General features: G+C 36.5%; 1 protein-coding gene across 1 annotated transcript in view; it reads right to left on the bottom strand.

Annotated features, from left to right (window-relative positions):
* The window catches only part of usp24 (ubiquitin specific peptidase 24), a 69,222-nt gene that overhangs the window by 11,509 nt on the left and 43,409 nt on the right, over nucleotides 1–14,304 (bottom strand). The window contains exons 28-48 of the mRNA XM_016498346.1: nucleotides 13,380–13,553; nucleotides 12,763–12,848; nucleotides 12,424–12,532; nucleotides 11,898–12,056; nucleotides 11,260–11,357; nucleotides 11,040–11,135; nucleotides 9,414–9,642; nucleotides 9,175–9,337; nucleotides 8,934–9,089; nucleotides 8,769–8,839; nucleotides 8,512–8,672; nucleotides 8,250–8,311; nucleotides 5,612–5,803; nucleotides 5,406–5,520; nucleotides 4,415–4,559; nucleotides 4,168–4,287; nucleotides 2,885–3,010; nucleotides 2,675–2,704; nucleotides 2,504–2,586; nucleotides 2,257–2,398; nucleotides 2,056–2,175 (exon numbers count right to left, since the gene is read on the bottom strand). Of these exons, the coding sequence (XP_016353832.1) occupies nucleotides 2,056–2,175; nucleotides 2,257–2,398; nucleotides 2,504–2,586; nucleotides 2,675–2,704; nucleotides 2,885–3,010; nucleotides 4,168–4,287; nucleotides 4,415–4,559; nucleotides 5,406–5,520; nucleotides 5,612–5,803; nucleotides 8,250–8,311; nucleotides 8,512–8,672; nucleotides 8,769–8,839; nucleotides 8,934–9,089; nucleotides 9,175–9,337; nucleotides 9,414–9,642; nucleotides 11,040–11,135; nucleotides 11,260–11,357; nucleotides 11,898–12,056; nucleotides 12,424–12,532; nucleotides 12,763–12,848; nucleotides 13,380–13,553 (2,637 nt within the window). The remainder of the gene's footprint in view (nucleotides 1–2,055; nucleotides 2,176–2,256; nucleotides 2,399–2,503; nucleotides 2,587–2,674; nucleotides 2,705–2,884; nucleotides 3,011–4,167; nucleotides 4,288–4,414; nucleotides 4,560–5,405; nucleotides 5,521–5,611; nucleotides 5,804–8,249; nucleotides 8,312–8,511; nucleotides 8,673–8,768; nucleotides 8,840–8,933; nucleotides 9,090–9,174; nucleotides 9,338–9,413; nucleotides 9,643–11,039; nucleotides 11,136–11,259; nucleotides 11,358–11,897; nucleotides 12,057–12,423; nucleotides 12,533–12,762; nucleotides 12,849–13,379; nucleotides 13,554–14,304) is intronic.

Below are 14,304 nucleotides of genomic sequence, written 5' to 3'. Positions count from 1 at the left end.
AAAAAAAAAAAAAAAAAGTATGATGATTTCCACAAAAATATGAAGCAGCACAATTGTTTTCAACATTGATAATATGTTTGTTGAGCACATATTAGAATGATTTCTGAAGGATCATGTGACACTGCAAACTGGAGTAATGATGCTGAAAATTCAGCTTTGCCATTACAGGAATAAAATTAGGCTCTAGACTGCGACCATTTTTTGAGAATATGCGAGTTAAAATTTGACGTGGTCGCATTTGTGGGAGTGTCTGCCTACCTGCACTTGCATTATCAGTCTCGTACATGCGTAAGGCACACTGATGATGAAAGGCACAAATTAGGAATTCAGGAGGGTAAGGATGCTGGTGGAAAGGACGAGCCACCGAGCCAGCATATCGACTCAGACACAACTGATGACGAGAGCACAGGTGCGGACAGGGAGGAACCGAGTGAGCAAAGGAAAAAAAAAAGGCACTACTTGGACGCTTTCGATTTTGCGATCTTGGTGTCACGTTTTACAAGAAAGGATAATTGTCTGTTGCGCTTACATATATACATATTTCACTATCTTAGCCTAAAACAAATGCTTGAAAGATGGATTAATTATTAGTGTTAATGAAAAGCACAACAACAATAAAACAGTACAATGACAAACTACCGTGTATGACGTTTATTAACAAAAATGAATAATCAAGGCATGGCATACACCACATGCCATCTGCTATCATTTCCTCATCATTTTTGCCGCACGCACCTTCATGCTCGTGCACACCTGATACACTCGCACTGAAAGCACCTCTCTCACTCTCTTCACGTGATCAGTGAAATCTGACTCCTGCTGCGTGCTGGAGTGCGCTGTACTGAGTAGAGCAGATGCTTTTGTCCAACTGAACTAAATGGTTTTTATTTCTTTAAAAAAAGCACACAGACAGTGTACTGTGTTCAGCAAGTAATGTATTCGCTGTACGACCGAATGCTGTGTGATACTGGTAACACTGACTACTGCAGCAAGCCTGATAGATAGATATATAGGCAGATAGACAGTATCAGATAGGGCTGGGCGATATGGCCAAAAAAATTATCACAATACAATTTTTCAGATCAGTCGATATCTGTAATTATCACGATAAATGTCAAATCTTTCTTTATTCAAGTTTCAAGGCAGATTTTTGCTCGTTAGTAGAAACCAGACCATTAACTGTGGTTTTAAATGACTCTTTATGGTCAGAACATGACAAACACTTCACGGTTTTTAATTCTTTACACTTTTCCAGTCATTTTTCCTTTAAAATAAATATTTTAATAGAAAAATGAATTTCTTAGTTTCTGCATGTTCTAATGAGAGATATTGTTTCAAATTATGAAACAGGTTTTTGCTGCCTGACTTTGATGATGTGTATCTTCAGCATAGTTTGCAGTGCAGGCTCCAATATTAATAATATTTTTGTCTCTTAGAAATGCACATTTGACAGCAGCTTGAGCTGACAGTAGTAGTAGCTTGAGTTAGGATGCAGATGTAAATTTATGTTCACTATCAAAAACAGTAAAGCCTGTAAAAATTGTAACAACCTCATTTTTATATGGTGAAATTTAACTGTTTGAGTTTTATACAAATTAACCATTTGTCTTCCATAGTAGCATGCATTTAGATCATGATAACCACAGTTAAATCCACACATATAGCATGGTTAATATATAACTACATGGTTTCTAAGTATCTGTATGAAAAACAGTAGTCTAAATACATTTAGTATAAATGCAGAATTTATAAATGATTTATAGCTTAATCACAAAAAAATGAAATTTTAAATATAATTTTTTTTTTTTTTTAAATATATTAAAAAAGAAAAGAGTTATTTTAAATTGCAATATTTCACAATATTACCGCTTTTCCTGTATTTTTAATTAAATAATAGACTTCTTTCAAAAACATTTTAAAAATCTTACCAACCCCAAATGGTAGTGTATAAGGAAATAATCAACAAATTAATCGTTTTTTGATAAGTTATCAGTTGCAGGCCAGCACTACATAACATGTGAACTGAAGCAGAGCTGCAGCTGCGTATAGTCTTACTCGGATCTGCTCATCGTATTTGATGGACCGGCCGCTTTCCCAGTCAAAGCCGAATCGCATTAGGTGGATGACCAGCACGCTGGGCAGAGACTTTATACAGGTCCGCTTCACTGTGATACGCTGCAACACAGAATGTGTGAGCACAACGTACAGCTGTATTTCCCTGCAGGTCTTTATGAATGAGAACACATCAGACTGTACCTTCTCTTTACATTTCTCGCAGTAATAAGCATTGCTGCCATCCAGGACCTCTCCTCTGACGAACTGATCGAGAGAGATCTCCAGACTCTGGCAGGATGTCACCCCCAAGTTCAGAGCCATGAACGTCTCCTCGCGCTCGTACCTAAAAACCATACCCAAGTCAATGTTGTTAAGAAGTCTTCTTGAGAAAATGGGTTTGGAATGATATGTGAGCGAGTAAACTATGAGCTGTTCCTTTAAGGCTTACCTGTGTGGGCAGTCTTTACATATCTTCTGATCAGAGAAAATGCCCTGGAATGTGTTTTTGAAGATCTGCTCTCGACCGATTTTCTATGAGGAAGACATTAGGCGAATTACAAACACACTTCAGACTGTGTATGAGCATTTGAGTTTGCAGGGGACATCAGGTGAGCTGTACCTTTAGATGTTCATCAAGCTGATCCACATATACACATTACAACAATACAGTGCATCCTAAATATGCATGACTTTCATGTAAGCATCTCAAATTGATTTAGAATGAGAAATTTCTCTTTAGTATTTTAGACATTTGGCAGCATTTATTCGAAATTCAGTTCACTGTGTGCATGTCGAACGTTTCCAGCCAAATCATAAAGGTAGATCTCACCTTCCAGAAGTTCTCAGGTATGTAGTACTGTAGTTTGCTCTCCATCAGGTGACCAAACAGAGACTGCACCTGACAGAACACACTCTCCTCTGGGTTTTCAATGTCATCTTCAATTGACAAGACAGCCTATAACATACACAAGGTTAATATTGTTAACCTATTATAAAGACAAACTCCAAAAAAATCGGAAGGAGGGACTTTGTAGAAAACGAAGCGTTTGAGAGAGGCGGGGCATACAGGACCTACAATAATGTACAGTATTTGAAAAATAATGTGTTTTTTGAACATTAAAGCATGTCAACATATTCTGTTACACCAAATACACAAAATAATGATCTTTAAAAAAGCATCATATGACCCCTTTAAAATATTAGTATTGTAGTCAGTAATATACTACCATTCAAATGTTTGGGGCCAGTAAGATTGTTTTTGAAAGTCTCTTATACTCACCAAGACTGCATTTATTTAATGAAAAATATAGTAATATTGTGAAATATTATTACAATTTAAAATAACAGTTTTCTAAAATGACAGTCTTCAGTGTCACACGATCCTTCAGAAATCACTCTAATATACTGATTTGTTGCTCAAAAACATTATCTTATTATTATCAATGTTGAAAACAGTTGTGCTGCTTAATATTTTTGTGGAAAATATGACATTTTTTCCAGGACTTTTTTTTAATGAATGGAAACTTCAAAAGAACAATTTAATTAAAAACAACAATATTTTGACACATTATAAACGTCTTTTGATCAATTTAACATGTCCTTGCTGAACAAAAGTGTTATTTAAAAGGAAATCTAAAACTTTTGAATGGCAGTGTATATATATATATATATATATAAATGAGAGCTTGAAAAAGTTCAGAAACTATAAATGTTGTGAATAGGATAAACAAAACGAAATAGAATTGCAATGAAAATAACTTCAGTTTCAATATTTTCAATGCTGACTTCTGACTATCCGTAAATATTGGATTCATTCACTGCAGTATTGAGTATGATGTTTTTAATAGTGTATTATGCGTCACCATAGGTAGATGGAACAATTTGTGGTGCTAATGTTTCAAAAAAACTACACTAAAACTAATGAAAAAAAAAAAAAAGATATTTTCAAATATGAAGAAATTACATTTTAAAACAAACTATGTCACACAAACACAATACAGCAATAAACACTTCCTCAATCCAGTTCACTCCTACTACTTCTAGGTTAGGGCATCACCTAGTGGTGAGAGAGTGCTAACCTTACACTAGTGATAATAAGTGAGCAACATTTACCTCAGGCAAACCAGGCTGCATGTAGAGCTGCTGGAACACTGCATTCATGTAGCAGGTTGCACCTCCGTTCTTCAGTCCCACAAACCCAGACACAGAACGACTGTCTACAGGAGGAAGATACTGCCAACACACACACAATGACAGAAATGAACGCAAGTATCTGTTGTAAGTCCTTATAGCAGAACAGGGCAATTAAAAATTATTTCTACTTCATTCAAGAGATATAAGGACTGGTGAGGGGACTCACGTCGAACTCTTTGGTGAGAGATGGGTCAGATTGGTGGTGCATGGACAACAGTTCTCTAGTGATGAGCTGCAGGTTAGTAAGAGAGCTGTCGGCCAACATGACCAGCACCTCGTATGCCGCCAGACGACTGCTGACCGTACTGCACCTGAGACACAGACACAATTACTAAAGGCAGTTGTAGCAACTTGCGTATCAATGTGTTTAAAAGGTCATGAAACCCCAGACTACTTTTTCTGAGATTTTAGCAGAGGTGTTTGTGTTGCACATCATAGAAGACAATGTTAGCATCCGTTAATTTTAACTGTTGGAGAAAACTGGTTAATTTTAAGCTTTTTTGCGCTATTTTCATCTTCCGGGTTTAAAATCTACATTGTGTTGACGTCACAATTTGTGACGTGGCAATGGACTATAGTACATCGATGACGCGTCACAGTCTATTAAATTATTCATGAGACTGCGCGTTCTTATCCTATGAGAAGACTCTTCGCTTAATTATTCACAACAGCATGTGTTGATTTGCCAGACGTTTCAGACTGTGAGATGACATCGCGCACATTAACTGAGAGAAACGTCGATGGATCGAAGAAGAGTGTTTGTTTTTGCTTTGTAATAAGAGTTCGGCACAAACGCGATTCATTCACTTGGTGAGCATAACCGTTTTTACAGCTCTGTGACACAACCCATCAAAAGGCTTATATAAAAGCCATAGAATAAGCCTTAAAAGTTCTCAGAGGTGCAACAGCGCGTTCACATACAGTATATGTTTTCGATGCAGAGTGCAAATGGCTGTGCATTTATTTGTGTTTTTAACTCGATGGGAGCGAAATGAAACTGTCTGAACGCGAAGCTGTGTGTGTTGTCTGTCTCCTCGCTTCCCCCTCCGCTCCGCACCACGCCCACTTTTTTAGCATTTTTTAAAACTGTGGTGAGAACTAACCAGTGCTGAAACGGGGGGTTTCATGACCCTTTAAATGTATGCTTTTCCTCTTACTTTGGGTGAAAGTCGTGGATAGATGCTGTAGTGCTAGATGAGCTGTCACTGTTCAGGATGATTCGTGACGCTCTGAACAAGAAGTCGTCCAACAGTTGCTGGATCAGAGAAGGACCTGCAGAACATTAACAAGAAGACCAGTTTACACCACATCCGGCTCTTCATATGCATATCATGCTGTCATATTTATCTGAAAAGTGGCTGACCGAACTGCTCTTTCTCACTGCCGCAGAGGGACAGCAGGGTTTTAATGAGGCGCAGGTGTCCAGCAAGCAGGATGTTGTCGGCCTCGCTGGTCTCCAGCTCGTTGGTCCAAGTGGGCTCGAAATTATCAAGCCAGCTGATCTCATCCTCCAGCATGGCCGCAGGGCCGATCTGAAGCTGCTCCATTTCTGATGCTGAGAACATGAAACATATGAGCTTTTCTAAAGGAATCCAAAAAATGTTCTTAAATTCTGCAGGACTAAAGCAAGTGTCACTCTCTCAAAGATATATTTGGAACTTATATAGAGGGAACAAAACAGCGTTGAGCAAATGATTTAGTGAACTGTTTAGTTGACGTTCATAAAATATTGATAATTTCATATAAATATTGATCATCAAGCTTTTTATTTAATGCTCCATTCATTTTCAACATTTATAACCCTGATACCGAAATCATGAATATAAGTTGGTCACTGGTCTTTTCTAGCACAAAAAACAACAAAATAACTCAATAATTTTTTTATAGGAAATGTAAATAAATGTAAAAATATTAGGACTGTCAATCGATTAAAATATTTAATCGCGATTAATCGCATAATTGTCATGAGTTAACTCGTGATTATTCACAACTTAATCGCACATTTTTATCTGTTCTAAATGTACCTTCAATTAATACCTTTTAAGTTTTTAAAGTACACATGAAATCAAAATTGACTGTATTTATTTTGTTAGCGCACACTGCTATTTTTATGGTGAACAATTCATCCGTGCAAGTCAATCCACAAAAAAAAAAAATTGTTTGCCTTCGTATTCTTTAATCCACATCTGAAAATGCACCTCCCCTCTGAAATGACGGACCTCCTCTGATGGCGTCAGTTTGACGGCTTGGGCTTGAGCATAACATCCTTAAACACGCCCCTCCAACTGTCAGTGTTGTTCTGAATGAAACCGCCTACTTTACTACATCCAATCAGTTCGTAGTAGAAAACAAGCCACGCCCTCTGTTTTTCTCATTCAATATTTAATTCCTCTCGGAAGTACGTCACAATACGGAATTAAAGTGTTAACAGGCGCAAAGGAAGCAAAGTTTCCTTACTTTAGCAAAGGAAAACCAGTCTCCTCTTGGCTTATATCGAAATCCTCCAACATTCTTCTTTACAAATCCTCGTTTTATACTTCTAATTCGTGAACGTTGTTTTGTTTTGATCTCTCTAGAAATTGATTATTATGTTTTAAATATGGATATTTTTTTTACAAAAACGCTTCGATTCGCTACAGGAGGTCTTTGTTCACCCCCCGGAGCCATGTGAGACACTTTTTATTATGAATGGGCGCTTTTTATTTCACTTCTTTTGGACTGAAGCACTGCAACACCCACTGACTGCCATTAAACAGCTTGGAATATCAAAGACAATTTTTAATATAACTCTGACTGGATTCGTCTGAAAGAAGAAAGTCATATACACCTGAACTAACCCTTTAATTGTTTAGATTTTTATAATGCATTATCTTATAAATCGACCAGTTCACATTTACAACTTCGTGTTTGTGCATAAAAACATGGGTGGATGTTCACATTGGTCTGAACAAAAACACCAGACGGGCTTATTGAAAACGCAAATTCATTCTCTGCCAGCAGGAGGCGCTGTCGGAACGGTAAAAATAGAGCGGGTTCTCCGACTGTAAACAAAGCAGCGCAGCAGCTGACTTTGAAATATTTATTCATTTATATCATATTTATTCAATGAAATCACCTTTTGATGTTTTATCATCACATTAAGCCATATTGCAATTCTTGTCTTTCCCTCCCCAAATTTAAGACCTCTTGAAAGCAAAATTTAGACTTTCTTGTACAATTAAAGACTTTTATGGCCTTAAATATGATGCAACTAATTTTAAGACCTCTTAAGCCTTTTTAAGGACCCGCAGAAACCCTGAAACAGAAAATACGCGCTGCATTAATCGCGCGTTAATAAAATTAGTGCCGTTAAAATGAATTTGCGTTAATGTGTTATTAACACGGTAATTTTGACAGCCCTAAAAATATATATATAAAATGTTTATAATATCATACTGTAGGCAGAATGGGTAACAGGGCTAGAAATATAGGCTTAAACCAAGTAATCGTTCAATAGAGACTATCAGGTCTGGGACTAAGTGTTGATTAAGTAGTTGATGATTTTAAATTTCAAATAATACATTTCAAAAAATAAATAAATAAATAAATAAACAAACATCTGTCTGCATTTTCTAACAATAACTTGGGTAACAGGGTTGAAGAATGATAAATGCAGTCAACATTACACTAGAAAACTCAAGGAGATTCATAGTTTTTTTCCTCCATGCTGTAGAAACACTCCACATGATGTATCACAATTTTAAAGAATGTTATTACTATTATTTTTAATAAGGAAAAAACAGGGCTGCAAGTAAAAAAATGTGGGGCAAAATGTTTTCGTAATTAAATTAGTTAATAATTACAAATAATTTTTTACTACAATGAAGTATATTTATTATAATCAAAATCATGGAATGACTGAATAATCAGAAAATAAATAATGGGAGACCAAAGTGCATTTTGTTTGTGAAAACTGACATTTATATTATATACTTATTATGAAAATAAGGCAGAACACTTACTGGTCAGGTCATCCAGTAGTTGGCACCTCAGATCAAAATACTCTGTGCATTGTGAAAGCAACCTAAAAACACGATCATCAGCTTAGCTCAGTAGATATTCATCATTTCATAGCTTTTCTAATGTCTACACAGTGTTTTAATTACTTTGTGGGCCTGTTATAGTAAGAATTTCATTTAAGTCTCATTTGTCATTATACATTTAGAGAAATAAGATTACTAACTGCTCTCCTAAGAGAGAAGAAATAATGTGTTTAGTGTTAACCTTTGGTTAATGCCCCTCATGATGCTGGTGGGGGACCAGAGAGGAAGTTGGGCTGTCAGAACCACCTTCAGCAGGAAGAGGTTGGGCTTCTGGAGGTCAGGGTATGCAGAGGTGTCTGACTGACTGAGAGTGTACAGCTGATCACACGCTACACGTCGAATCTGTGAACAAAGAAGGAGTTTAGACATTTGGACTCAGAGGTCATACTTAGTAAGAGACAAGTTTAATTTTGTCAGGACTACAACGCAAACACTGACCTCTCCACTGGGCGACCCCAGCAGAATATCAATGATGAAATCATTCACAGAAGGCAGATTGTAAAATGAAGCTTGAAAGAGAACAGGAAACAAAGCGACTCCATAAGTGTTTTGATTTTTGATGACTTTATTTCGCATGTGTCAGTGTTTTTTTTTTTTTCTTACATAGCTGTTGGCAGCGTAGCTGAAGGCATGTGACGAGTAAAGAGAGTGCTTCTCTTGCAATAATAGTGTCTTTGATGGACACAAACAGCTGTTTGACACATATCCCAGCCTGCAACGTGGTGACCTCTCCCTCACTGCCTGAGCTGCAGTTACTTCCTGCAACACACACATGAGCACGAACATTTAGAGTGATGCACAAGTCGACTAAAAGGGAGATATCCAGTACCGATCAGAGTCTCACCTGTGCTGCTGACCCTGCTGCGAACACCCAGCGGGAGAAGCGAGTTAGTCGTCTCTCTGATTGGCTGGCTGCTTCCAACTAGGTCCAATCGGCCTGCAGCTGCTGCCCAGGTGAGCCTCATGAAGCACGCCACTGTGGATGTGAAGTCTCCCACCTCCATTGTCTACAATGACAAACCAGAGAAGTCAGAGATGATCAGAAATAAATCATTTAGTAAAGCGTCGGATGCTCTCTCACACCTGTATCGCGACACGGGCAGCCGGGATGATTTCTTCCACTCTGATGGAGGATCTGTCAGACATGGACACCTGCCTGTAGGAGGACTTCTCTGGAGTCCCACAGACGGAGAGCTGTCGGCCGCTCTGACGCCCGGCGTTACGGAACGGCCGAGAGGACAGAGTGTCCAGACCTTCCTTGCTCAACTCCTCATCGAGCATACTAGGCATAGCCTGCCCTACCAGCAGGAACCTACAGGAGGAGACAAAGAGCAAGTCCTTTAACAAACGCTAAAGCCCAAAGTATCCACCTTATTTTGCAACGCAGAAGTAAGCTATTTTCTGTGAAAGTGCAAGACTTTTGATTCATTAGCTGCTATAGGCACATAACTAGAAGAACTAGCAGTAAACGGTACAACTATTTGCACTAAAAAAGAAGTGTGTTTTTGATCATGATATTATTACAATTAATTAATTAAATTACAATTAAAATAATATAACAAATACCAGTTTGCAATATCAAGCAGCATAACTGGCTATTTTTGTACAGGTCTTAGAAAAACAGGCAGCCAGTGTTGCAACCTTGTGGACCTGGTTGCATGTGTACAGTATACGCATACTATATGTGACCCTGGACCACAAAACCAGTAATAACTTAGCGTAAATTTTTCGAAATTAAGATTTATACATCATCTGAAAGCTGAATTAATAAGCTTTCCATTGATTTATGGTTTGTTAGGATAGGACAATATTTGGCTGAGATACAACTATTTGTAAATCTGGAATCATTTTTGGCATAAAAGAAAAATCGATAATTTTGACCCATACAATGTTTTTTTTTTTGCTATTGCTACAAATATACCCCAACGACTTAAGACTGGTTTTGGGCTCCAGGGTCACATATGATGAAATTCATGTAAAAACTGAAGTATACTTTGGGTTAAACTCACAACTTTGACATTAGCATGCTGCTAAGCTAATGGGCCCAATACTCTAATAAATCACAAACAAAATACATATTACATATAAATATTTCACATAAATTCATACTTACAAAAATTACAAGCACACATGCACTGGATGGCAGTGCATATTTAATTAGATGGAACTACTTTGCTGATACATTTCAGAACTAAATTAAATGGCTTAGCTAGCTATAAAAAATACACCTGTTATTTTTGGGTCAAAAAATGTCCCATATAGACTTTAATGTAACTTTAGAAAGTTTACAGCACTCTCCTAATAATTTTGTACATGAATAGTTGTATATGTTTATCTAGAAGTTTTCACATAAGTCTTACATAGAAGCATTTTACCAGGCCACCTAAATGTCAGTGGAGGTACTGCACTTGAGCAGTAGAAACATGTATACTGTTTCATTTGAAATCATTTTTATATTCTGAAACATTATTAATATTTTTCTTAGGAATTATAGAAATATTGCAAAAAGTCTAAGGGATGTTCTCAGACACAAAGTGATTATAATTTTCATCTGGGTAAAAAAAGACTGGAACAGAACACAATGGTTTTTAAAGAAATATTATTATGCTGCCCATCACTTGGAGTGCTGAATTCAAAGAAAAGATGTGAACAAAATAACAAAATAAAGAAACAGGGAAAGAGAAGACTGATTGATAAATGAGAACGCACCTGGCCAGCTGCAGGCAGATGGAATAGACTCCCTGTCTGGTCTCGTAGTCCACCTCAGAGGGGATGGAGTCTCTCTGCATGACGTTAACCACCAGACTGAGACAAGAGAGAGACAATGCACCACTGAGAGAATTAATGATCAAAATATACAGCCACATTAAGACTGCATAATTATCAACATGAGGAGTAGTGTAAAAGTGGGTGGAATGCAGACGGCTACCTGAGACCTCCCGCTTTGAGGAAGTTCTCACAGAAAGATTTGACACTGGTCTTTGCCATTTCATCATCAGATGTGGGCATCAGCTTGGAGCTCAGCACCTGTAAGGAAGATAGTGGTGAGTGTGTGAATATAGAACAAGCCTAAAAAATTAATGTTCTCTAAACAAATGGTTTTATTTTAAAATTCATTACAACCTTTGCAACCCTGTTACAAAAATGTGGTAATTAATATACTTTGGTGTTTATTTCCTAGCAAAAAAACATAAAAATAGACTACATTTATTTGAAAAAACAAACAAACTACCCTTAAAAATTTATATTTTAAATGTAATTTATTCCTGTGATGGCAAAGCTGAATTTTCAGCATCAGTGTCATATGATCCTTCAGAAATCATTCTAATATGCTGATTTGCTGCTCAAGAAACATTTCTCCTTATTAATGTTCAAAACCGTGGTGCTGCTTAATATTTTTGAGGAAACTGGGATGTATATGCCAATATAGGCAACAGGGTTTAGATAGTTTGGGACCAAATGCTGGTTTGTAATTTTTGATAAACTTAAAAAATATTTGTTTGATATCGGTTTCTAATAATAACTTTGGTAACACTACTGAATCAAAATAAAAACTGCTTCATGTACCTCCAGGTTATAAAGCACTCTGAATGTAGACATGCCAGGGGCAGAGGAACGAAACAGAGACTCCAGGATGGACGCTGCACTCTGCTGGTGCTGCTGTTTACTGGACAGAGATGGAGACTTTGAGGCCTGAGAACCAGACCCCAGCGTAAACAGAGTTTTCTGATGGAAGAGAGAGAAAGAGAGAGAGAGAGAGAGAGAGAGAGAGAGAGAGAGATTTACTGTCTGCTAGAGGACACAGTCCTCTGTGTGTACCCTACTAAAAACAAAAACCCTGTCACATGACTGTTACAGTGCTCAAAATGCGGAGTCATTCAGCCTGTGTTCACATCTGACACTATTTCACCTAACTACCTACTTATTCTTTACTATTACAATTTTCCAAATAGTAAACTCATCGAAACTATTAAATAATTCCCATAATTCATTTCATATTATGTATGTGGAAACTGCTTTCTAAGCTTAGAATTAAGCTTGTAATTGTAATTACAATTACAATTATCCAAGTCAAAGTGTGTCTTTCAGGTACCTGGTGACTCCAGACGCTGGACTCTTTTGGCACAAAGTTATCAAGGGCGTCCTGCACCTCTGGGTCGGTCGGGATGAGCAGCAACAACTTCCTGACACGCAAAGTTATTCTGGACAGGAACAAGAAGGCCACACAGTTATCACAAGTCAACTGAAATCACAAAATACACACAACGTATGTCCACAAATAGAAAGGAAAAATTTACCATTCAAAAGTAAAGAAAAAACATCATACAACAGGTTTAATATGACATGAGGGTGAATAAGTAATGACAGAATTACAATTTTGGAGTGAACTATCCTTTTAAATAAATAATTGTATAACTTGCAGGGTTTTTACCTGGGTTCCTCCAAATTGGCGAGCTGATAAAGCATCTCAAAGACATTACACACCAACGCCATGACCACACCAGGAAGAGATTTCTCCTGCAATCACACACATGAGTTTAATAATGTAGGTTGAGATACACTTCTTCTCAGATATACTACTTATCAGATGGGGTCTGCAAGTTTTTTTTTTTTTTCTGAATAAAATCTATTTTATTTACATATTAAATTGATCAAAAGTGGTATAAATCTTTTGTAACATATAAACGGATGTACTATTTCAAATAATTTCTGTTCTTCTGAACTTTCTATTCATCAAAGAATCAAGAAAAAATGTATCACAGTTTCCAAAAAAAAGTTTCTTGAGCACCAAATCAGCATATTAGAATGATTTCTGAAGGATCATATTACATGTTTAAATTATTTCAAAATATTACTGTTTTTGATCAAATAAATGCAGCTTTGGTGAGCATAAGAGACTTCAAAAACATAAAAAAAATCTTTCAGACCCTAAACTTTTGAAAGGTAGTGTATGTATTCTGTACACAAGTGTGTACTTGCTCAGTTAGTGTGTACTTGATCCAATAGTATCAGGAAATTGTGAGTTGTCGGTTCAGTGAGTGTATGTACCTGCTCCAAAGCATACGCAGAGTTAAAGACCCCGCTGCTGCTGGAGCTGGCCGAGGCAGAGCTGTCCGCTGAACTGCCTGATGGAGTGCCTGTTCCTGAGCTCTTTACCGTCAGACTCTGCTCATCAGAGAAACCCAGCTGATTCAACAGCTTCTGGTCACGATTCATTGTCAGCTGGAATTTAAAAAGAGGACTGTTAGCATGAATCCATAAATAAAGGGGTCAATATGAAGAGCTTGTTTGATATGAACTTTCATTAAAATGTTTAAAACACTGCCCTTTTGGATTCTGCATTCTATTATATATAATTATAAGTTTTATTTAATTATTTAAATGAAAGTTCTGAAGTTCAGCACTGAAGTTGAGACTTCTGTAGGCAGTTACTGGAAGTTGATCATTTCAAAATGCCAAATTATTGGCCATTTTAGTAACAAATCTGTTAACTAAAACATAAACCAAAACTAAAACTATTAAAAAACATTTTTGTTAGCAAAAATAAAGATAAAATAAAATATAAACATTGGATTAAATACATAAACTAAACAAATATTAGAAATATTGCTCTGGCAACTAAATGAAGTTGAAGTACTAAAATTACTTAAACTTAAACTTACATTTTTTATTAACCAAAACCTAATAAAATTGCAAAGATAATTCAGATCAATAAAAATAGAATTAATTCTATATTTAAAAAACACTAAAATAACACTGGTAACAATAACCAATATAAATAAACAATGTTTATTGTTCACTCTCTATAACTAGGAAACCTAATCTTATTTTCAGTTTTCAATGTTGTTATCAATACCTAAAACCAACGTTTAACTATTAAAAACATTTTTTGATGAAATGTAAATATTAGATGAAAAATGACGAAAATTTAGACATCTTGCCCTAGCAACTATCTGAAATAAGTTTAACTCTT

Source organism: Sinocyclocheilus anshuiensis, unplaced genomic scaffold, assembly GCF_001515605.1.
Source record: "Sinocyclocheilus anshuiensis isolate Anshui unplaced genomic scaffold, SAMN03320099.WGS_v1.1 scaffold801, whole genome shotgun sequence".
In the NCBI taxonomy this organism is placed as follows: domain Eukaryota; kingdom Metazoa; phylum Chordata; class Actinopteri; order Cypriniformes; family Cyprinidae; genus Sinocyclocheilus; species Sinocyclocheilus anshuiensis.
This window is presented reverse-complemented; position numbering and strand designations above follow the sequence as displayed.